General features: G+C 45.9%; 1 protein-coding gene across 2 annotated transcripts in view; it reads left to right on the top strand.

The window, feature by feature from the left end:
* TDRD5 (tudor domain containing 5) overlaps nucleotides 1–24,444 on the top strand; it is a 602,913-nt gene that overhangs the window by 175,738 nt on the left and 402,731 nt on the right. For both annotated transcript variants that reach the window (XM_063939810.1, XM_063939811.1), the window contains exon 9: nucleotides 18,382–18,593. In XM_063939810.1, coding sequence (XP_063795880.1) covers nucleotides 18,382–18,593 — 212 coding nt within the window. The remainder of the gene's footprint in view (nucleotides 1–18,381; nucleotides 18,594–24,444) is intronic.

The raw sequence follows: 24,444 nt of genomic DNA, 5'->3' as shown, positions 1-24,444 counted from the left end.
ACCCAATTGCATTGTGCGTTGTAGCTATTTCAGAAGACCACCAGTACTTATGAATAAGTGTGTTATTCACACAATCTGCTTAACATGTGAATAATACATTTACAGTTCTTCAAATATGTTATGTACGTGGTTTTACTAAAACAAGAAATATATTTCTTTTTCATCCACTAGGGGTCACTGGAGTACTCTTGGGATACGGACGGGGCGTTAGCAGGAATAGGCATATTTAAATTAGTAACCATCCACCCCCTCCATACTCCCAAGGTACCTCAGTGTTTTTCTGTGCCTCAGCCGGTATAAACAGACGTGGAGGATTCTCCACAGTTTACTTCTATTTTTGACTAGAATTTTTTTTTTTTTTTTTTACACTCAATCCCTTCCCAGTTTATTAAGAAGCTTGAGTCCGGGATTGTAGAGGCTGCTGAGTGTAACAGTTGGCTTGTCGGCGCTCAGGAGAGGAGCCCCGCCATAGACCAGAATCAGCAGAGCTGATTCCAGCCTGAGGCTGCAGGAAGAAGCTGTACAGTGCTTACAGAAGAAGCCCCGTCATAGCCTCCAGTCGCTGCTCACTTGCTGGGACATTGCTGGGGGATCTGGGCGGTCATCACTGCCGCCCCCGCTGTGTGGGACTGTACATTTATTACATATGTTTCCTGCCTCTGCTTACCGGCTCCCTCCCGCTAGCCGCACTCAGTCACTGCCGTGGACAGCTTCTACGCTGCCGCGGCTCAGCCCTCACTAAGAACGCAGACAGCTCTCACTGCTGCTGCGGTCTGACAGCGCTGGAAGCAGCGACGCTGCAGTGGGGAGATCGCAGAAGGAGGATTATACCCACAGCACAACGGCTCACACAAATGTAATACATGCTTATGAGGGATGTATATTACAGAGAGTTATAAATAATCTCTATGTGTACTGTGAATAGGTTATAACCTGACAATGTGGTTTTCTTATACATGAGAAATACTGTATATGGTGAAAGCACATGGCTGGACGCCATTATAACTCAACTTCCTGCTTTTTCTTCCAGGAAGTTTGCTGCGGTCCTACAACACTCAGCCACTGGAGGGTGCAGGGGTGTTAATAGGAATTTTGTAAAGCCTATTTCTCTATCGTCCTAGTGGATGCTGGGGTTCCTGAAAGGACCATGGGGGATAGCGGCTCCGCAGGAGACAGGGCACAAAAAGTAAAGCTTTAGGATCAGGTGGTGTGCACTGGCTCCTCCCCCTATGACCCTCCTCCAAGCCTCAGTTAGATTTTTGTGCCCGGCCGAGAAGGGTGCAATCTAGGTGGCTCTCCTAAAGAGCTGCTTAGAAAAGTTTAGCTTAGGTTTTTTATTTTACAGTGAGTCCTGCTGGCAACAGGATCACTGCAATGAGGGACTTAGGGGAGAAGAAGTGAACTCACCTGCGTGCAGGATGGATTGGCTTCTTTGGCTACTGGACATTAGCTCCAGAGGGACGATCACAGGTACAGCCTGGATGGTCACCGGAGCCTCGCCGCCGGCCCCCTTGCAGATGCTGAAACAAGAAGAAGGTCCAGAATCGGCGGCATGAAGACTCCTCAGTCTTCTTAAGGTAGCGCACAGCACTGCAGCTGTGCGCCATTTCCTCTCAGCACACTTCACACGGCAGTCACTGAGGGTGCAGGGCGCTGGAAGGGGGGCGTCCTGGGAGGCAATGAAAACCTAATTTTGGCTAAAAATACCTCACATATAGCCTCCGGGGGCTATATGGAGATATTTAACCCCTGCCAGAATCCGTTAAGAGCGGGAGACGAGGCCGCCGAAAAAGGGGCGGGGCCTATCTCCTCAGCACACAGCGCCATTTTCCCTCACAGAAAGGCTGGAGGGAAGGCTCCCAGGCTCTCCCCTGCACTGCACTACAGAAACAGGGTTAAAACAGAGAGGGGGGGCACTAATTGGGCGTTAGAAATATATAAAAAAGATGCTATAAGGGAAAACACTTATATAAGGTTGTCCCTATATAATTATAGCGTTTTTGGTGTGTGCTGGCAAACTCTCCCTCTGTCTCTCCAAAGGGCTAGTAGGTCCTGTCCTCTATCAGAGCATTCCCTGTGTGTGTGCTGTGTGTCGGTACGTGTGTGTCGACATGTATGAGGACGATGTTGGTAAGGAGGCGGAGCAATTGCCTGTAATGGTGATGTCACTCTCTAGGGAGTCGACACCGGAATGGATGGCTTATTTAGGGAATTACGTGATAATGTCAACACGCGGCAAGGTCGGTTGACGACATGAGACGGCCGACAAACAATTAGTACCGGTCCAGACGTCTCAAAAACACCGTCAGGGGTTTTAAAACGCCCGTTTACTTTAGTCAGTCGACACAGACACAGACAGGGACACTGAATCCAGTGTCGACGGTGAATAAACAAACGTATTCCTTATTAGGGCCACACGTTAAGGGCAATGAAGGAGGTGTTACATATTTCTGATACTACAAGTACCACAAAAGAGGGTATTATGTGGGTTGTGAAAAAACTACCGTAGTTTTTCCTGAATCAGATAAATTAAATGAAGTGTGTGATGATGCGTGGGTTCCCCCCGATAGAAAATATGGGCGGTATACCCTTTCCCGCCAGAAGTTAGGGCGCGTTGGGAAACACCCCTTAGGGTGGATAAGGCGCTCACACGCTTATCAGAACAAGTGGCGGTACCGTCTATAGATAGGGTCGTCCTCAAGGAGCCAGCTGACAGGAGGCTGGAAAATATCATAAAAAGTATATACACACATACTGGTGTTATACTGCGACCAGCGATCGCCTCAGCCTGGATGTGCAGAGCTGGGGTGGCTTGGTCGGATTCCCTGACTAAAAATATTGATACCCTTGACAGGGACAGTATTTTATTGACTATAGAGCATTTAAAGGATGCATTTCTATATATGCGAGATGCACAGAGGGATATTTGCACTCTGGCATCAAGAGTAAGTGCGATGTCCATATCTGCCAGAAGATGTTTATGGACACGACAGTGGTCAGGTGATGCAGATTCCAAATGGCACAAAGGTGTATTGCCGTATAAAGGAAGAGGAGTTATTTGGGGTCGGTCCATCGGACCTGGTGGCCACGGCAACTGCTGGAAAATCCACCGTTTTTTACCCTAAGTCACATCTCTGCAGAAAAAGACACCGTCTTTTCAGCTTCAGTCCTTTCGTCCCTATAAGAGTCATATCTGCCCAGGGATAGAGGAAAGGGAAGAAGACTGCAGCAGGCAGCCCATTCCCAGGAACAGAAGCGTTCCACCGCTTCTGACAAGCTCTCAGCATGACGCTGAGACCGTACAGGACCCCTGGATCCTACAAGTAGCATCCCAGGGGTACAGATTGGAATGTCGAGACGTTTCCCCTGCGCAGGCTCCTGAAGTCTGCTTTACCAAGGTCTCCCTCCGACAAGGAGGCAGTATGGGAAACAATTCACGAGCTGTATTCCCAGCGGTTGATAATTAAATTACCCCTCCTACAACAAGAAAAGGGGTATTATTCCACACTATATTGTGGTACTGAAGCCAGAAGGCTAGGTGAGACCTATTCTAAATCTAAAAAAATTTGAACACTTACAAATGTTCAAATCAAGATGGAGTCACTCAGAGCAGTGATAACGAACCGGGAAGAAGGGGACTATATGGTGTCCCGAGACATCAGGGATGCTTACCTCCATGTCCCAAATTTGCCCTTATCACTAAGGGTACCTCAGGTTCGTGGTACAGAACTGTCACTATCAGTTTCAGACGCTGCCGTTTGGATTGTCCACGGCACCCCGGGTCTTTACCAAGGTAATGGCCGAAATGATGGTTCTTCTTCGAAGAAAAGGCGTCTTAATTATCCCTTACTTGGACGATCTCCTGATAAGGGCAAAGTCCAGGGAACAGTTGGAGGTCGGAGTAGCACTATCTCGGATACTGTTACAACAGCAGGGGTGGATTCTAAATATTCCAAAATCGCAGCTGATCCCGACAACAAGTCTCCTGTGCTTAGGGATGATTCTGGACACAGTCCAGAAAAAGGTGTTTCTCCCGGAAGAGAAAGCCAGGGAGTTATCCGAGCTAGTCAGGAACCTCCTAAAATCAGTGCATCATTGCACAAGGGCCATGGTAAAAAAAAATGGTGACTTCCTTCGAAGCAATTCCAGTCGGCAGATTTCATGCAAGAACTTTTCAGTGGGATCTGCTGGACAAATGGTCCGGATCGCATTTTCAGATGCATCAGCGGATAACCCTATATCCAAGGACAAGGGTGTCTCTCCTGTGGTGGTTACAGAGTGCTCATCTTCTAGAGGGCCGCAGATTCGGCATTCAGTTTTGGATGTTGGTGACCACGGAGGCCAGCCCGAGAGGCTGGGGAGCAGTCACACAAGGAAAAAATTTCCAGGGAGTGTGATCAAGTCTGGAGACTTTTCTCCACATAAATATAGCTAAGGGTAAATTTATAATGCTCTAAGCTTAGCAAGACCTCTGCTTCAAGGTCAGCCGGTATTGATCCAGTGGGATAAAACATCACGGCAGTCGCCCACGTAAATAGACAGGGCGGCACAAGAAGCAGGAGGGCAGTGGCAAAAACTGCAAGGACTTTTCGCTGGGCGGAAAATCATGTGATAGCACTGTCAGCAGTGTTTCATTCCGGGAATGGAAACTGGGAAGCAGACTTCCTCAGTAGGCACGACCTCCACCCGGCAGAGTGGGAACTTCATGGGGAAGTTTTCCACATGATTGTAAACCGTTGGGAATTACCAAAGGTGGACATGATGGCGTCCCGTCTGAACAAAAAACGGGACAGGTATTGCGCCAGGTTAAGAGACCCTCAGGCAATAGCTGTGGACGTTCTGGTAACACCGTGGGTGTACCAGTCGGTGTATGTGTTCCATCCTCTGCTTTTCATACCTAAGGTACTGAGAATTATAAGACGTAGAGGAGTAAGAACTATACTCATGGCTCCGGATTGGCCAAGAAGGACTTGGTACCCGGAACTTCAAGAGATGCTCACAGAGGACTTATGGCCTCTGCCGCTAAGAAGGGACTTGTTTCAGCAAGTACCATGTCTGTTCCAAGACTTACCGCAGCTGCGTTTGACGGCATGGCGGTGGAACGCCGGATCCTAAGGGAAAAGGCATTCAGGAAGAGGTCATTCCTACCCTGGTCAAAGCCAGAAAGGAGGTGACCGCACAACATTATCACCACATGTGGCGAAAATATGTTGCGTGGTGTGAGGCCAGGAAGGCCCCACGAAGAAATTTCAACTCGGTCGATTCCTGCATTTCCTGCAAACAGGAGTGTCTATGGGCCTCAAATTGGGGTCCATTAAGGTTCAAATTTCGGCCCTGTCGATTTTTCTTCCAGAAAGAATTGGCTTCAGTTCCTGAAGTCCAGAAGTTTGTCAAGGGAGTATTGCATATACAACCCCCCTTTGTGCCTCCAGTGGCACTGTGGGATCTCAACGTAGTTCTGGGATTCCTCAAAACACATTGGTTTAAAACCAGTCAAATCTGTGGATTTGAAGCATCTCACATGAAAAGTGAACATGCTCTTGGACCTGGCCTGGACCAGGCGAGTGTCAAATTGGTGGTTTTTTTCTCAAAAAAGCCCATATCTGTTTGTCCATTCGGACAGGGCAGAGCTGCGGACTCGTCCCCAGTTCTCTCCCTAAGGTGGTGTCAGTGTTTCACCTGAACCAGCTTATTGTGGTGTCTTGCGCCTACTAGGGACTTGGAGGACTCCAAGTTGCTAGATGTGGTCAGGGCCCTAAAAATATAGGTTCCTGGACGGCTGGAGTCAGGAAAACTGACTTGCTGTTATCCTGTATGCACCCAACAAACTGGGTGCTCTTGCTTCTAAGCAGACTTTTGCTAGTTGGATGTGTAATACAATTCAGCTTGCACATTCTGTGGCAGGCCTGCCACAGCCAAAATATGTAAATGCCCATTCCACAAGGAAGGTGGGCTCATCTTGGGCGGCTGCCCGAGGGGTCTCGGCTTTACAACTTTGCCGAGCGGCTATTTAGTCAGGGGCAAACACGTTTGTAAAATCCTACAAATTTGATAACCTGGCTAAGGAGGACCTGGAGTTCTCTCATTCGGTGCTGCAGAGTCATCCGCACTCTCCCGCCCGTTTGGGAGCTTTGGTATAATCCCCATGGTCCTTTCAGGAACCCCAGCATCCACTAGGACGATAGAGAAAATAAGAATTTACTTACCGATAATTCTATTTCTCGGAGTCCGTAGTGGATGCTGGGCGCCCATCCCAAGTGCGGATTATCTGCAATACTTGTACATAGTTACAAAAATCGGGTTATTATTGTTGTGAGCCATCTTTTCAGAGGCTCCTTCTGTTATCATACTGTTAACTGGGTTCAGATCACAGGTTGTACAGTGTGATTGGTGTGGCTGGTATGAGTCTTACCCGGGATTCATAAATCCTTCCTTATTGTGTACGCTCGTCCGGGCACAGTATCCTAACTGAGGCTTGGAGGAGGGTCATAGGGGGAGGAGCCAGTGCACACCACCTGATCCTAAAGCTTTACTTTTTGTGCCCTGTCTCCTGCGGAGCCGCTATCCCCCATGGTCCTTTCAGGAACCCCAGCATCCACTACGGACTCCGAGAAATAGAATTATCGGTAAGTAAATTCTTATTATTTCAGTATTGTGTACCAGGTGCACTGCACTTCTGGGTTATACATGCTTTAGTGAAAGTTTTACTCAATCGCGGGACTTGTCTTTCTTTTTCATCCACTAGGGGTCACTGGAGTACTCTTGGGTTATGGACTGGGCGTAGCGGAAATGGCACATATTTAAATATTTAAATTAGTAACTGGCCATCCCCTCCATAATCCCATAGAGCCTTCAGTATTTTTCTGTGCCTCTAGCGGAAGGTACTGAGGCCTGAATGTCCTACGATTCTTCAAGCAAGATTATTTCAAGATTTTTTTTTTTCTACCTGATCCCTTCCCAACTTATCAGACAAGTTCGGGTTAGGGATCATTGGTGCTGCATTAGCAGCAGATGGTCTGCCGGCGCTCATACAAAGGGCCCCGCCATTGATCAAAATCAGCGCAGCTGATTGCAGCCACGGGCTGCACAAGGACGCAGGACGGCGCTTACAGAAAAGTCCCGTCATGGTCTCCGCAGGTGGTGCAGGTACTGAGCGGTAGGCAGCTCTCACTGCCGCCGCTCACTTACTTACTTTTTCTGTCTATTGCGGGCGGTCAGCTCACGCTGCCGCCCATTATGGGGGGACTGTATGTGTTTAGATACTGTAAATGTCCCACTGCTGCCTGCCACTACATACTCTTTGCTGCCACTATAATGCTCACTGGGTTTGCAGACGGAGCCAGCGAGCGAACGGCACTGCCGCACCGCGGGGCGCTTGCAGTAAACTAGCGAGCAGTTCCAGCTACTACCGCCGGAACGCTCGCCGCTCCCCGTCTCTCCGGCGTCCCGCAATCCGTCCTCCACCCTACTTCTGGTGGGGTGAGCGGCCGAGATGACCTCAGCTGCTGCCGGGCCCGCTCTGGCGGCCGCTCACCAATCTCCGGCGTGCAGTCATTTACACGGCCGCGGTAAGACTCGCACTCCCCGTCTGCTGAACAACGGGGGGGGGGGGGGGGGGAGCAGTAAAAGAAGAAAGTGGGGGAAGTCGGCAGCCAGCATAAAGACTGCACCTGCAAATAATAGTCTTCTGCAGGAGAGAGAGGGGGTGAGAGAACCCGCAGGGAGGCCCCAATAACTAAGCTGCGTTTAGGCAGCAAAATAATCAGGCTTTTAAGCCTGTGGCCAATATCAGAGTCTCTGTTACTTATACAATATACCTGTGGGTGTGTATCTGTGTATGTATATATATGATATATATATATATATATATATATATATATGTGTGTTATGTATATGTATTTGTGTGTTTATACACTGATTGTATACAGATAGGTGTGTCGTGTATATGCATATACATGTATTAATATATTTATTGTTAAATATAAATATATATATATATATATATATATATATATATATATATGGAACTTGGTGTATTAGCAATCTTGCAATAAGCAAGCACATGGCCGGACACCATTTTAACATTACTTCCTGGTTCTTCCCAGGAAGTTGCTGCCCTACAACACTCGGCCTCTAGAGGAGCCGGGGTGTTGTTAGGAATTTTATTTTCTTGGTTTTTTACAAGCACAAGATGAACACGTGTGCTGTAATGTAGATTTATACACACTTTATTTACGTGGTACTAAATCACGGTACTAGTCTATCCTTCTGTACTTGCTTGTCCATGTACATAAGGAGTAAGTCTAGGAAATAGCAGCTTCGCTGCAGAGTCCGTCGGACAAATAAGACGCACTATTGCCGTTCCTCGTTGGGGGAGGCTGGCGTATATACTGACTGTGAACAATTGTTATTATTGTTTTATAATTTGACGGTTTCAATACCCGTCGCAGTGTGTCCTACAGTATACAGCAGTAGGGGTGTTGTTTAACCTGGTTTGGGCCCGGTTTCGGTTTAATAGGGCAGTGGTTGCATGGCAAAACAGTTCACGTGCCCTACAAGAAGAACACCTTACGCTTCTCACTGATCACACTTGTGGACAGCTTCTGTGGACGTCAGCCAGTTAGTTCTCGCTTTTCAGTTTCACTAGTGCGGCACGACGTGCTTTTTCGCTACGTGCTTAACAGGACGGTGTCCGTTTCTAAACGAGAATAGAAACATTGCCTTACGCTGCCCACATGTTTCGTCCTGTCTTGGACAAATTCCTGAATAAATAGATTCAGGATATAGTCGTTACATCTCGGTCCTTTCGGGCCCGTGCTACAGAAACAGCCACAGGCTGGTCAGGTGGTAGTGAACGTGGTTTTCAATAACCTTTACCTATCTGATTGTCGTCAATATACGGTTAAAGTGCTGCTACCTATTTCCACGCATCTTTAACCAGGGTTCAGTGGCGTTTACAGCTAAGCCACTGAAAAGCCAGGGCAGAATGAGGTTCCAGGCCATCGCCGATCGTCAGTGGTGGGCATCCACAGTTGGGGGATCCGCAATTTTTGGGTTCGCAGTTTACCAGACAAAGGTTGCTTGTTTTCCACCATTGCAATTTGCAAGACGGGTCTGCCTGGGTCATAAGATGCGGTTCTGCACACCGCCATACAAGCTCTAGTAGATTGAGCACTTTGACTGCAGTCAACAACATTATTCCAGTTTGGGGTAGTTCCAAAGCTGGCAGAATCTGTCAGTCCGATACTGACCCTTCAGGTCAATCAGGGCGTCGCTTATACTACATTCATGAATACCTGCAGTTGGTGACTACAGGTTGAAAATCACAGTGTTTCTGGTTTTCAACAAGAATGGGTACTTAGACACATCAGGCCTACTAAAGTTGGCAGTAAAAACCATTCTCGCTTTCAAGCGCTACCGTTTTGGCTTCGTAGGGCGCCTATGGTTGTCACAAGTAATGGCTATCGTGATAGCTCATCCCTGGAAGTGATAACAGTTCAGTGTTGGCAGATCTGCTCATTAAAGCTCCGTCTCAAAACTTCGTCATGCAGCGGCCCTTACTAACGTACAAGGGTGTCGTTCAACGCGGTTAGATTGTTAACCTAGAGAGATCAAGCCTCATTCCGTAACAACGGACTCATGCTTAGGGATAATTCCGTGGTTGCACGGATTTACCTGCCTGAACATACCACACAAACTGTTCGTCATCACGTACAGTTCGTACGCAAGCCACGGACAATCTTGATCCGTTTGGCCTTTTGCCTATTGGTAAGGAGGGTGACGTCTTTCGACGCACTCTTTTTCGCAAGGAGTCACTCAGGTCATTTTCACCTGGAAGTTCTTGCACGCTCCTACAAGTTCATCAAATAGTACGGTTGTCTCTAAGGGCCAGAGTTTCACTACTCTAGTGGCTCCAAGTACATAATTTTTACCGCAGGGACAATGTGCGGTGTCTGGAATTGGATAATTCTAAATATGAACGCAAGTCTCAGAGGTTGGGGACCTGGGGTCCCAAAATGATTAATTTCACAAATCACGGAGATTTCGGTCAAACGCGCTGCGGCAAGCGGCCCACATGCTCCGTTCTCAGACTGTCCAAGTGCGGTCAGACAACACAACGGCGATCGCATACATCACCGATCAAGGACGGAATCGAAGTCGCATGACCATGCGGCAAGTTGCTCCATGTTGATTCTGGAAGTGAACAGCTGTAGGGCAGCTTATTCCAGGACACTGAGCATTGAATTCTTACGTGTTCCAGATGTTGGTCCAGCGGTGGAGTTACCCACAGGGGTATCTATTGGCATCTCGCAAAAAAAAATAAAAAAAAATCCAAGTATGTGTCCATCCCAGTATGTGTCCAGTACAAGGGCTCCGAAGGCAGCAGCTGTAGATGCTCTGATGCTCTCACGATCGCGTGGCTGTACAGCGTTGTGAATCTGTTACAACGGTTACGCTGCTTCCTCGGGTACTAAAGTGGATCATACAAGACTCCATGACAGTCATACTAGTGGCGCCACATTGGCCTCGGAGGCCATGATTCTTGGATCTCCGCGAACTACTCGCAGCCGATCCTTCACCGTTCTCGCCAAGTCCGGACCTGTCCCACTAGGGTCAGTTCTTTTACCCCGTTTTAGCACGGCAGCGTTTGACGGGGTGGCTGTTCAAAGCGCTCTCAAGTACGGAGGGCATTCCAGAATCTGGTATACAAACCATGTTAGGGCCTGGGAAGCCAGTAAGGCAGCTCATTATCACAAGGTTTAGCGTGCCTCTATAGGTTGGTGTGACGCTCAGAAGTTTCCAACATCATTTTCAAGTTATCCCGTCTTTTAATATTTTTACAGACTGGGTTTGGGGAAGGATTATATTCTACACTCAAGGTGCAGGTCTCTGCATGTCCATTTACCTGCAAAGGTGTTTGCCTCCTTTGCCGATTGTACACACTTTCCTGCACGGTGTCCTCAGACGACCTCCATTTATACCACCTAAAGCACCATGAGACATGATCTGGTGTTACCACCTACAGCACCAGGGGACGTGATCTGGTTTTAGATTTTTTATTTACAGTCTTCATTTGTTGAATTCTTACAGCAAGTGGATGTTACGTTTATCAATTGGTAAACACTTTTCTCTTAGCCTTAGCCTCTCAGCAAGGCGTGTTTTAACATAGGGTGGCTTGCATGTCAAGGGCCCAAATCTGGTGTTTTATGGTCATAGGGCGGAATTTCGCACAAATTCCGTGTTCCAGTCAAAGATCGTATAATGTCACGCATCAACTAATTAATGTAGTTCCTTGGTTATCAATATGTTCGAGAACTTACGTTACTTTGAATGGGGTACGCGCACTACGCGTTTATGTAACCAAACAATTGTACGTAGAACAGACACATTGTTCTCTATAATGTAGTGAAGATGGCTTTACAAGCTACCAAGCAGTCCTTATGTCATACGTCAGGCTTAGCTTCATAATAGGCTACAACGCCTACATCAAGGTCAGACATTCCAAACGTTCTAGTGAACGTCATAAGCGGGTCAACCGCCTACTTCAGTGTCAGACCATTCCATACGTTCTTTGGGAATGTCAGGAGCAGCAGGTCGTGGAGTTTCTACGAAACAGCGTAGACGAGCTGCTACATGGTCATCAGTGCATGACCATCAGTGCGCATGTTGGTGCGCTTTTACAGGTTGGCTACGTTTCCGGCATCAGCATTTAGCTTTGGCCGTCTAGTGTTACAGGTGCCAAACTGCTCTCCCGCCCAAGGGGGAAACTTTGGTACGTCCCAAGAGTACTCCAGTGACCCCTAGTGGATGAAAAAAAAAATAGGATTTTGGTACTTACCAGGTAAATCCTTTTCTTTGAATCCATAGGGGGCACTGGATGCCCACCCAGAGCAGTTTACCTGTCTTGTGGTAAGGTCTGTGGATCTTATGGTAACACTTTATCACCAATGCATTTGATGGTATGGTATCAACTGATTGTTATCAGTTCCGTTATGTGTCAACTTTAGGGTTGACCATTATATTATAATGTTATAGGTTCATATAATGTTATATGTAATTCTCTATGGTTCATCCTCTCTATCACTCCTGTTCGGCCCAGTAAAAATACTGAAGGCTCTATGGGATTATGGAGGGGATGGCCAGTTACTAATTTAAATATTTAAATGTGCCATTTCCGCTACGCCCAGTCCATAACCCAAGAGTACTCCAGTGCCCCCTATGGATTCAAAGAAAAGGATTTACCTGGTAAGTACCAAAATCCTATTTTCTCTGTATACTGTCTGTCTGTCTACATAATGAGTAAGGCTAATGCAAAAAAGCAGCTTGTCTGCGATGTCTGTAAGAGTATGTTGTTACCTGATGGAACTGCCACTTGCACAGTGTGTCTGGTCCATACGGATACTAATATGAGCCTCTACCCTGATCCTTCAACTTTCAAAAAAAAATATAACCATTCCCGTCCCTGCTGCAACGACTCTTAAAGACCCGTCAGAGCGTAAGCTAGAAGCTATGCTAAAGCCAATGTATACAGCAGTAGGGGTGTTGCTTCGACCTGCTTTGGTTGGGGTTTGGGTTAACAAGGCTGTCGCTGCATGGGCAACACAGCTCAAGTTGGGCCTACAACAGGATCTTCACTTAGACCGGCTTATTCTTCTTGCCGATCACGTCTGTGAATCTGCGGAGTATTTAGGTACGTCTTCTATGGACTTTTGCCAGGTTTGTTCTCTGCTTTCAGCTTCACTAGTTGCGGCACGACGTGCGCTTTGGCTGCGTTCTTGGCAAGCAGAGGCAGAGTCAAAATGAGGAATAGAAGTGTTGCGTTACACTGGCGAGATGATATTTGGTCCTGAATTGGACAAATGGATTTTGCAGGCTACTGGGGGAAAATCTGTTTTCCTGCCATTGCCTGCACTAGTTCCTAAACGAAAATACCCTGGACCGGCATTTAAATCTTTTAAACCTCTGTCCTTTCGAGGATGTGCTAGAGGAACGACCATACGGAGTAGACGTGGTTTCCGACATACCAATAACCGTCGTCAGGATACAAAGTCCGCAGACAAGCCAGTGGCATGACGGGCTTCCGGCCCATCTCGGGTCTTCAGTTGTGGGAGCACACCTTCAAACGTTTCACTTGGCGTGGTTTCAGACATCCACAGATGGGTGGATCCGAAGTTTTAGTGTTCACAGGTTACAAAATAGAGTTCGATTGTCTACCACCCATGTGGTTTTTCAAAACAGGCCTCCCGGAGTCGGAAGTTAAAAAGGTGGTTCTGCAGACCGCGATTCAGTCGCTCGTAGATTCAGCGGTTTTGATCCAGGTTCCAGTTCACCAACAGGGTCAAGGTTATTATTCCAGTCTATTTGTAGTACCAAAGCCGGACGGCTCGGTCCGACCGATATTGAACCTAAAGGGGCTCAATCAGTACGTGACTTACTACAGATTCTAGTGTTCACTCTGGAATCCGGGCTGGGCAGGGCGCCGGTTCTAGAGGGGCACTAGCGCGCGTCGAAAAAAGGGCGCGGACCTGCAAAATAGGGGGCGGGGTCATCACGGGTAATAAAAGGGGGCGTGGGTGGCCGGCGGCGTCACTGTTGGGGGCGTGCCCAGCACCTACGGAGGTGCTGGGCTTCCCCCATGTGCTTTCTCAGCATGCGCTGTGAGGGCAGGAAGCGGGCAACAGTTTTAGCAGGGTGCTGATGAAAAGGCAGGGCGGGTTTTGCCCTTAAAAAATCGGGCAGGGCGCGGCGCCCTGCTAAAACTGCCTAGCGTGAACACGAGCTTTAAGATGGAATCCCTGCGGTCAGTTATTACAGGTTTAGAGCCACGGGAATTTATGATTTCGCTGGATCTCAAGTATGCGTACTTACACATTCCAATTTGGCCCCCGTCAGGCGTACTTAAGGTTTGCAGTGCAACTGAACCATTATCAATTTCAGGCACTACTGTTTGGCCTCTCAACAGCACCTCGGGTATTCACAAAGGTGATGTCTGTGATGATAGCTTATCTTAGATCCCTGGGAGTGATAATAGTTCCATACTTAGACGACCTTCTCCTCAAGGCTCTGTCTCCACACATACTCCTTCAAAATGCCTTACTAACGTACAATGTTCTAGTTCAGCACGGTTGGATTGTCAACTTTAAGAAATCAAGCCTAGTTCCGTGTCAGAGAATTCAATTCCTAGGATTGATTCTGGATACGGTGGATCAAGAAATTTACCTGCTAGAACAAAAAGCACAAACTATTCGTCATCTCGTACAGTTAGTGTACAAACCACGGACAGTCTCGGTGCACTTGTGTATTCGACTATTGGAAAAGTTGGTGGCATCTTTCGAAGCACTCCAGTTCGGAAAATTTACTCACGTCCTTTTCAGCTAGATCTTATAGCACAGTGGTCAGGTTCTCATCTCCAAATTCACCAGAGGGTGCGGTTGTCTCCAATGGCCAGAGTGTCATTACTCTGGTGGCTCCAAATGCAGCATCTCACCGCGGTGAAACGGTTCGTCTGGAATTGTATAATACTGACAACGGACGCCAGTCTCAGAGGTTGGGGAGCAGTGGTTCTACATCGTCAATTTGAATGTCTCTGGTCAGACCGAGAAAGATTACTGCCAATAAATGTCCTGAAACTCAGGGCAATCTACAATGCTCTGCGTCAGGCAGTTCAAATACTCCAGTCTCAGACTGTTCAGGTTCAGTCAGACAATACAGCAGCAGTCGCATACATCAACAAACAAGGATGGACTCGAAGTCGCATGGCCATGCGAGAAGTTGCTCGAATCCTGAATTGAGCCGAGCATCACCAAGTGATATTGTCAGCAGTGTTCATTCCAGGAGTGGACAACTGGGAAATAGATTATCTCAGCCGTCAGGATTTTCATCCAGGAGAATGGGCTTTACATCTAGAGGTATTCCAGATGTTGGTCCAGTGGTGGGGTTACCCACGAGTGGATCTAATGGCATCTCGTCAAAATCATCAAACACCACCGTATGTGTCCAGAACAAGAGATCCAAAGGCAGTGGATGCTCTCACAATCGCGTGGCCGTACAGCCTAGTGTATCTGTTTCCGCTGCTGCCTTGGTTGCTAAAGCGGATCAAGAGAGAATCCACGACCTTCATACTAGTGGTGCCTCATTGGCCTTGGAGAGCGTGGTTCTCGGATCTCCGCGGTCTACTCGCAGACGATCTGTCGGCGCTACGTCCAGACCTGCTACAACACGGTCCATTCCTTTACCACGATTTAGCTCGGCTGCGTTTGACGGGGTGGCTGTTGAAACCACTCTCAAGACGAGAGGGCATTCCAGAGTCTGTTATTCCAACCATTTTACGTGCTAGGAAGCCAGTTACATCAGCTCATTATCACAGGATTTGGGGAGCTTATATAGGGTGGTATGAAGTTCCGAAGTTTCCGACATCTTTCAAGTTATCCCGTCTTTTGCTATTTTTACAGGCGGGGTTAGATGTAGGACTACGTTTATCTACACTAAAAGTGCAGGTCTTTGCATTGTCAATTTTCTTTCAAAGGCATTTGGCCCTTTTGCCAACAGTTCGCACTTTCCTGCAAGGTGTCCTCAGAGTTCAACCTCCATTTATACCACCTACAGCGCCATGGGACTTGAATCTGGTTTTAGATTTTTACAGTCTTCACTTTTTGAACCCTTACAGCAAGTGGATGTTAAGTTTCTAACTTGGAAAACAGTTTTTCTACTACCCTTAGCTTCAGCAAGACGTGTTTCAGAATTGGGTGCATTGTCATGCAAGCCACCGTATTTTGTGTATCATGATGACAGAGCGGAATTTCGGGTGAATCTCGCTTTCCTACCAAAGGTGGTATCTTTTTTACACATCAACCAATCATAGTTCCTGTGTTCTCAGAAGGTGCAGGAACTCCACTTACTTTGGATGTGGTACGCGCACTCCGCGTTTATGTAGCCCGAACATCAATAGTGCGTAAAACAGATACATTGTTTGTTCTCTATGATGCAGTCAAGATTGGTTGGCCAGCTTCCAAGCAGACCTTGGCCAGATGGGTTAAGCTGACCATTCGTCAAGCTTTACCTTCCTGCTAGGTTACAACCGCCTACATCCGTTTCAGCTCATTCCACGCGTTCTGTGGGAACTTCATGGGCAGCAGGTCGTGGAGCTTCTACGACGCAACTTTGCGGTGGGACTACATGGTCCCCCGCCCAAGGGGGAAACTTTGGTACGTCCCAAGAGTACTCCAGTGATTCCTAGTGAATGAAAAAGAAAATAGTATTTTGGTACTTATCAGATAAAACCTTTTCTTTGAATCCACAGGGGTCACTGGATGCCCGCCCAAAGTGGTTTTCACCTATCTTGTAAGTTCAGTAGATCTTATGGTAACACATTATCACCGACTTGTTCAATTGTTAAGGTGATTGTTATCTATTGTCGTGTTAACTTTCTGGTTGTCCGTTATGTGTCAACTTTATCGTTGTCTGTTATGTTATAATGTTATATGTAATTCTCCATTGTTCATACTCTGTCGCTCCTGGTCGGCTGAGTAAAAACACTGAGGTACCTTGGGAGTATGGAGGGGGTGGAGGGTTACTAATTTAAATATTTAAATGTGCCTATCCCTGCTAACGCCCCGTCCATATCCCAAGAGTACTCCAGTGCCCCTGTGGATTCAAAGAAAAGTAATTATCTAGTACCAAAATCCTATTTTGTGGCCCTTACTGCTTAGAAAACAAAAGCATCTACTGTATGTATTAGCAGAATTGAATCATTCATTTTTTTTAAGCACAATCAAAATCATAAACTCACTAGTCTTCAATGTATTTCAATTGAACTGTAACATTTCACACGTCAAAATGCAATCTATGGGCAATATTCACATACATATTCCTCAGTTACTACATAACAACTAGTTTTTCCTTAGGGTTTGGTTACTGTTTTTTGCAATTGAACAACTAGTATTTCCTTAGGGTTTGGTTACTGTTTTTTGCAATTGTTTTTTCTTAAATTCTTGTGAAGATTTTTGAACACTGAAGTTGCTTCCTGTAGTAGAAGTGCTTGGACTCTATGCTGTAGGAGTCCAGTACAAATTTGTGTTGTCATGGCTCCAAGTTGCTAGGACCACACCCCAGCCATCTGCACTTTCATTTTCTAAGCAAAGAATTCCCAGATATAGGTAGAGATATATATATATATATATATATATATATATATATATATATATATAAAAAAGAGAAGAGAGAGATTTAAATTGTTTTGTAGTAAACACTGATAAATCACACCCCTTCACTCTTTTGCACTAGTTATATATGTTGCAAAATTTTCACTATTCATGCTTGAAACCTGTTAACTCACATTTGAATTGTTAATAAATGTGTAACAGACCATGTATCAAGCACAAGAGAGTTAATTGATGTAGAAACACTGCATATATCGGTTTCCCTAGCATTTTTGATGATATTATGTGTTTTTATTATATTTTCAGCATTTTACTTGTTGTGGATTAAACCAAAATTACTTAACTGCTTTGTGCACTGAAGCAATTTTTTCGCTAGCCATACCGCTGTCTTTTGGTAGCCTGTGGAAATATGTATCTCTTCGTATTAAGTGAATAATACAGGATTGCTTTATTATGACCTCTAAGACAACACACCATATTGTGTGCGCATATATAGGGGTTAATAAAATGGATACTTGACCACCTATAGTGACACATGACCCTGTTTGACTGTTTTCCCCTATATCTTGATGCCCCAGGGCTATTTACCCTCAACTGTTTTCTACTTTTCTCCTCTCTGCCCTTTCTGATACCCCTTTCAGACAAAAGATCTGGGAAATACCCAGGTCTATCAACTCAGGAAATTCCCGGGTCTCAGTCTGACCCTGGTACAGTTCAGGATCCCTGAACCCAGGATTTAACCCTGGTTGTTTGGGTCCACACACAGCAAAATCCTGGGTCGATGTGTATTCATGTGTAAAAACCTGGAGTTTTGCTGTACAGTATGTCTGTAAGGGGTATAACTCGCAGCTCACAAAACCTCTAATACAGTACAGAGAAATTTCCAGCGAGTTCCAAGCTGGATAGGTCTTTGACTTACCTAGCGAGGTCACTGGTTTTACGGTTACCAAGGCAGAAGTGTGTATGTCTCTAATTTATTTCCTACATACATTGATTGGGTGACCAGGAAACACTGTAATGATATTTTGCAACATCAGTGGAATTTTGAGCAGTAATTTACAGCCCAGATCTCTTACCCTGCGCTTATTAAGCACAGCAATTTAATTATATCAAATACAGGCCAAAAGGAAGAGGCATATGGATATCGAAATAAAATAACTGACTTGTAAATGTTCTGAGCTTAACACAATGCTTTTCATGCTTTGTTATTCTGCTCTTTCAGTGGAGACCCCTGGATGTGCAGTTACCTGTCTCCCAGCAAGAGATCCCACCTGATGCTGTCAGAAAGCAGAAGCTTCGTTGTTTATCTCACATGAAACGTGGCTTCGTAATTGGGGTCTTTGTGGAGAATATAATTTCTCCCAGTGAGTTCTATATTCGATGCTACAGTAAAGACACCTCTCAGAAGCTGGAGGACATGATGATAGAGATGAGGTAGAAAATTACTTTATAATGTTCTCAAGTGAATTATAAACTAGAAACACTATGATGAAAAATGTAATTTGTGTTTATGTGGAGTAGAATAGCCGAATTTTACTGCTTAGTAAATGACTAACACAACACTGCCAGTACACTACTGTATGTAACTGAATGATTCATGCTGTCATTTACTGAGCAGTACACCCAGTCCGTGAAATCACAAGTCTCACGAGGGGTGCTATTGGGGGTGGGAAAGGCTGCATATTAAAGCAATGGGGACGCCTGGGAAGAAGTACAATAAAGTCAGTCTCGTAAAGATAAAACTCAAGTAATTTCAAAAGCCACACTTGTATATACAGGTTGAGTATCCCATATCCAAATATCCGAAATACGGAATGTTCCGAAATACGGACTTTTTTGAGCGAGAGTGAGATAGTGAAACTTTTGTTTTCTGATGGCTCAGTGTACACAAACTTTGTTTCATACACACAGTTATTAAAAATATTGTATTAAATGACCTTCAGGCTGTGTATATAAGGTGTATATGAAACATAAATGAATTGTGTGAATGTAGACACACTTTGTTTAATGCACAAAGTTATAAAAAATATTGGCTAAAATTACCTTCAGGCTGTGTGTATAATGTGCATATAAAACATAAATGCATTCTGTGCTGAGTTAGGTCCCATTGCCATGATATCTCATATGCAATTATTCCAAAATACGGAAAAATCCGATATCCAAAATACCTCTGGTCCCAAGCATTTTGGATAAGGGATACTCAACCTGTATGTGTAAAAAGTAGCATCCACATCTTTTTTTCTAATTTTGACTTAAATCTGTGTGCATGTCTGAGTCTGTATACGAAGCACGACAGAACTTGTTTTGGAAAATTCAAAAAAAGCTGGTGATGCTACTTTTTATACAGATATACAATACAATTGTGTCCTTTGCGGGCATCGAACTGTAACCCACGGTCATAGTAACCATCAACGATACCACTATGCCAAGAGAGCCACGGAGACAGGTGACTGACACATGCAGTGACATAGTGATGTTGCTCATTGTAAAAAAAAAATTCTCTTATGTCCTATGTACCATCGGGTATAGGCTGGTCTACTAGGAGCCATGGGCACTTTAAGAATTTGATAGTGTGGACTGGCTCCTCCCTCTATGCCCCTACTACCAGTTTAGAAAATGTGCCCGGAGGAGCCGGTCATGCTTATGGAAGCTCCTGAAGAGTTTTCAGCATTTATTTTTCTGTTTGTTATTTTCAGGCAGGACTGGTTGGCACCAGCCTGCCTGCTTTGTGGGACTTAGGGGGGGAATGGCCTAACCTCCTATAGGGTTAATGGTCACGTTCCCCGCTGACAGGACACTGAGCTCCTGAGGGAAACATTCGCAAGCCCCACCACGGCGACCGTACATTCCCACAGCACGCCGCCACCCCCAACAGAGCCAGTAGACAGAAGAGTGGTGAGTACTGTGCCGGCATCCCGGTTAGCGGGTCACCGGTTATTATGGCGGCATGAGGGTACGGAGCTCGGCTCTGAGAGCAGGCTGTGTCTCCAGGCTCAGAACAGCGTGGCTGCACCGCTTATGAGGGGGTGAGCTGAGCCATCTAAAACTGTACCCACACTGGCAATACACTTACAGGGACCATGGTTCACTGTATTAAGCACCAAACACTTCAGCCAGTATTAAAAAAACTGGGAAGACTGCGCGCCATTAAGTGGGCGGTGCTTCACTAAGAGCAGATCCAACAGCTCACCAGCGCCATTTTCACTCTACAGGTCCACAGTGACAGCCTGACCGAGCAGCGCAGCTCCTCTGGAGGGACTCTAGATTACCTCTGCGGTACCAGGCGGTCATAGCAAGGGGGAGAGCGTTATTTGTGTACTAAGCACCTATCAGAGTACTTAGCCTGCGATCCAGCTGAACTTGGAATTAGCAGTAAGGGCGCTGTGTGGATGGCTCCAACATACTCTGTGCCTCCCTAGCAGGGCTCTGTGTGGGTTACTTGTGCTTAACCTTTTCCTGTGTGGGGTGTGATTTCACATTTACAATGTCAAAGGAGTGTGTTTCATATACGGCAGAGTGTTTTCTCTCTCTCCGGGGTATCACTACAGTGTACTCAGGATAGTACACTTTCTTAGGCTAGTGGGTCCAAACCAGCATGGTTGGATTCACTGAAAGGGATGATCTCGACTATTTCTAACAAATTATCCCAGAATGAGAAAAAGACGCAATACTTAAGACAGTCTGTGGATGACCTGCTGAATAGAGATTCAGGCACCACACCAGCGCCTCAGACCCCTTCCATTTATCCACAAAAGCGTACACTGGCTCAAATCCTGCAGGCTGACACTGCTGACGACGTGTCAGACGTAAGGATGGTGAGGTGTGTGGGCAGCTCTGTCACAGGGGGGTACAGGCTCTGATAGAAGCTATTACAGACATTCTGCAGATTCCTGATAAGGTGACAGGAGGAGGAGGAGGTATCTTATTTTAATGTATAAAAGAAATCCTCTGCTACTTTTCCTGCATCAAAAGAGTTAAATTCTCTGAAGAAACCTGGGTTAATCCTGATAAAAAGTTTCAGATACCTAAGAGATGACTCACATCCTTCCCCTTTCTCATACGTCCTAGAGGATGCTGGGGACTCCGTAAGGACCATGGGGTATAGACGGGATCCGCAGGAGACATGGGCACACTATAAGACTTTGAATGTGAACTGGCTCCTCCCTCTATGCCCCTCCTCCAGATCTCAGTTAGATTCTGTGCCCAGGAGAGACTGCACACACACTAGGGGAGCTCTACTGAGTTTCTCAAAAAGACTTTGTTAGGTTTTTTATTTTCAGAGAGACCTGCTGGCTACAGGCTCTCTGCTTCGTGGGACTGAGGGGAGAGATGTCAGACCTACTTCTACTTCTTCTGAGTTAAGGGCTCTACTTCTTAGGCTACTGGACACCATTAGCTCCAGAGGGTTCGATCACTTGGTGCGCCTAGCTGCTTTTTCCCGGAGCCGCGCCGTCACACCCCTTACAGAAGCCAGAAGAAAGAAGCCGGGTGAGTATTAGAAGAACAGAAGACTTCAGTGACGGCAGAAGACTTCCGAGTCTCAGAGGTACCGCGCAGCGGTCGCGCTGCGCGCCACTACTCCCACACACCAACAGCTCTACAAGGGTGCAGGGGGAGCGCCCTGGGCAGCAATATATACCTCCTTTAAGCCTGGCTAAACATGTATACAGTGCATAGGCACTGTATACGGACCCCTGCCAGCATAAACGCAAAATTAATAGCGGGGCTGAAGCGCGCCGAGAGGGGGCGGGGCTTAGCCCTCACAACATGATTCAACGCCATTTTCTCTACGGTCCCCGCCAAAGCAATGTTTACACTGTGTAAACGCAGGGGGGTACAGTGATTTAGTGCAATATAGAAGGCAATATAGCACTGTCTTAGATAATGGGCATGTAATCATTGAGTTGTGCATATATGTCTGTGTTTTCCCTATCAGATATACCCACTATAGCTTTTTAGTGCACATGTGTCGACATGTGTGAGTGCTCTGTCGCAAACAGCTATGGGAATCTCTGTTGATACTTGATTCAGTAGATGCTGTGTCAGCAGGTTGGTAGTTGTATGCTTTTCAAAAGTAAACACTGTATGGGAGACACAGTAGTATGTGGGTGATCCTGTCGGCACCAACTGTTATTACTGGGTGTAAATTAACATGCTGTAACTAACTTATACCTTTATATTTATATGTATATGCATGGTACGGTTCCATGGACCTGTAGCTCGAGCACAGACATGGTGGTATTTGTGTGGAAGTGATATTAGAAATTATATATGTATACTTCCCTATGACCCCTCATGGTCGCAAGAATGTTTTTTGCCTGGTTACTACTCCCTGTTGTCGACGAATAATGGCTTTTCTGTCAACCATAAGGTTTCCTGGTTAGATCCACAACTGGGGCATTCAGTACATGGTCATACACATTCAGAACACATTAATGTCACTAGGGACCTGGCGGTTCCGGACAAGCTGCTTATATGTATGATATATATATATATCTATATATTATATATATATATCTATATATATATATATATATATATATATATCTATATATATATATATCTATATATATATATATATATATATATATCTATATATATATATATCTATATATATCTATATATCTATATATCTATATATATATATATATATATATATATATATATATATATATAGGATATGTGTGTGTATATGTGTATTACAAGATGTATATTCATATTACGATTTCTAATGAATGCTGAAGTAAAAAGTATTCCTTCTCATGTGCTGGTCGCTCTGTTGATAAATCTCTAGGTCGGCCGTGACGTCTTGGTCTCAGATCCTCACGAGGAGTCCGAGTGTTTATTCTTTTCCCTCCGCGGATAGAATACTGTGAAAGTCAACTCCTGGTCGACACGGGGCCCTGTCATAAAGGATCGTATACAGGAAGCTAAGTGATATTTTATTTCTATGTTTTGAAGTTATTTGCATTACATGCGCATGGGGAAGTGTTTGGAAAGGCATCCGATAGTTTTACCCTAAAGAGAGAGGGGATGTCTCTTATGTTGGTTCTTCTCTATAACATTGAGGCAGGCTGCCGTGCGTATGCAGTAGGTGTGGCCGGGGGAATGCTGAGGCTGACTCCGAGAGATACTGGAGTTTTTCCCTGTGACGGTGTACCGCAGTTTGGGGATGCCTCAGTTAAGTTACTCTCGGTGAGTACCATTGGTAAGTCTACCTTCGTGAGTTAGATTCGCTCACAACGGTTGGTGACAAATTCTTTTGTGGGATGCAGTCATTTTAACCGGTTCGATACCGTTCTTTTTTCCCTTTCTGTGCAGATAGTGGAAGGTGAAAAGGTAAGAGCTCTGCAGCCTTGTTAGGTTCGCAGAAGCGGATATTGTCTTCTGTTTCTACCATGTCCACCGCAAGTCGCGGGGTCTTTCTGGCTTGAGCACACACAGGTGGCAACTCGTCTAATACTGTTCCGTCAGTCTGGGAATGGACTTGAACCTGGGAGTTAATAATATAATCCAAAGGGGGTCATACTGGAGTTTACAGATGTTTCCCCTTACTAATTTTCAAATAGATCTTACCGATTACCCTCTGGAAGGGGAGGTAGTACGCGACGCCATACCAGAGTTGCGTCAGGTTCAGGACTTTGTCCTGCTGTCCCTGTTTAAAAAAAAAAAAAAAAAAAAAACAACCAAAGAGTTCTACTTACGAGGTTAAATTACAGGTTGGAATCTCTCAGGCCAGAGAGCTCCAGCACGAAAAGGTAGAAAAAGGGTTTCTCTTACGTCCTAGAGGATGCTGGGGACTCTGTAAGGACCATGGGGTATAGACGGGCTCCGCAGGAGCATTGGGCACCTATAAAGAACTTTAAGTATGGGTGTGCACTAGCTCCTCCCTCTATGCCCCTCCTCCAGACCTCAGTTAGATTTTGTGCCCAGAGGAGATAGGGTGCATTACAGGGAGCTCTCCTGAGTTTTCTGTGTAAAAGAATTTTGTTAGGTTTTTTATTTTCAGGGAGCACTGCACCTGCATCGTGGGACTGAGGAGAGAGAAGCAGACCTACTTAAATGATAGGATCTGCTTCTTAGGCTACTGGACACCATTAGCTCCAGAGGGAGTCGGAACACAGGTCTCACCTGGGGTTCGTCCCAGAGCCGCGCCGCCGTCCTCCTCGCAGAGCCGGAAGATAGAAGCCGGGTGAGTATGAGAAGAAAAGAAGACTTCAAGGCGGCAGAAGACTTCAGATCTTCATGAGGTAAGCACGCAGCGGTAACGCTGCGCGCCATTGCT

This window comes from Pseudophryne corroboree, chromosome 9 (genome assembly GCF_028390025.1).
Source record: "Pseudophryne corroboree isolate aPseCor3 chromosome 9, aPseCor3.hap2, whole genome shotgun sequence".
Taxonomy (NCBI): domain Eukaryota; kingdom Metazoa; phylum Chordata; class Amphibia; order Anura; family Myobatrachidae; genus Pseudophryne; species Pseudophryne corroboree.
The sequence above is the reverse complement of the archived record's forward strand: the minus strand, read 5'-3'. Positions and strand labels throughout refer to the sequence as shown.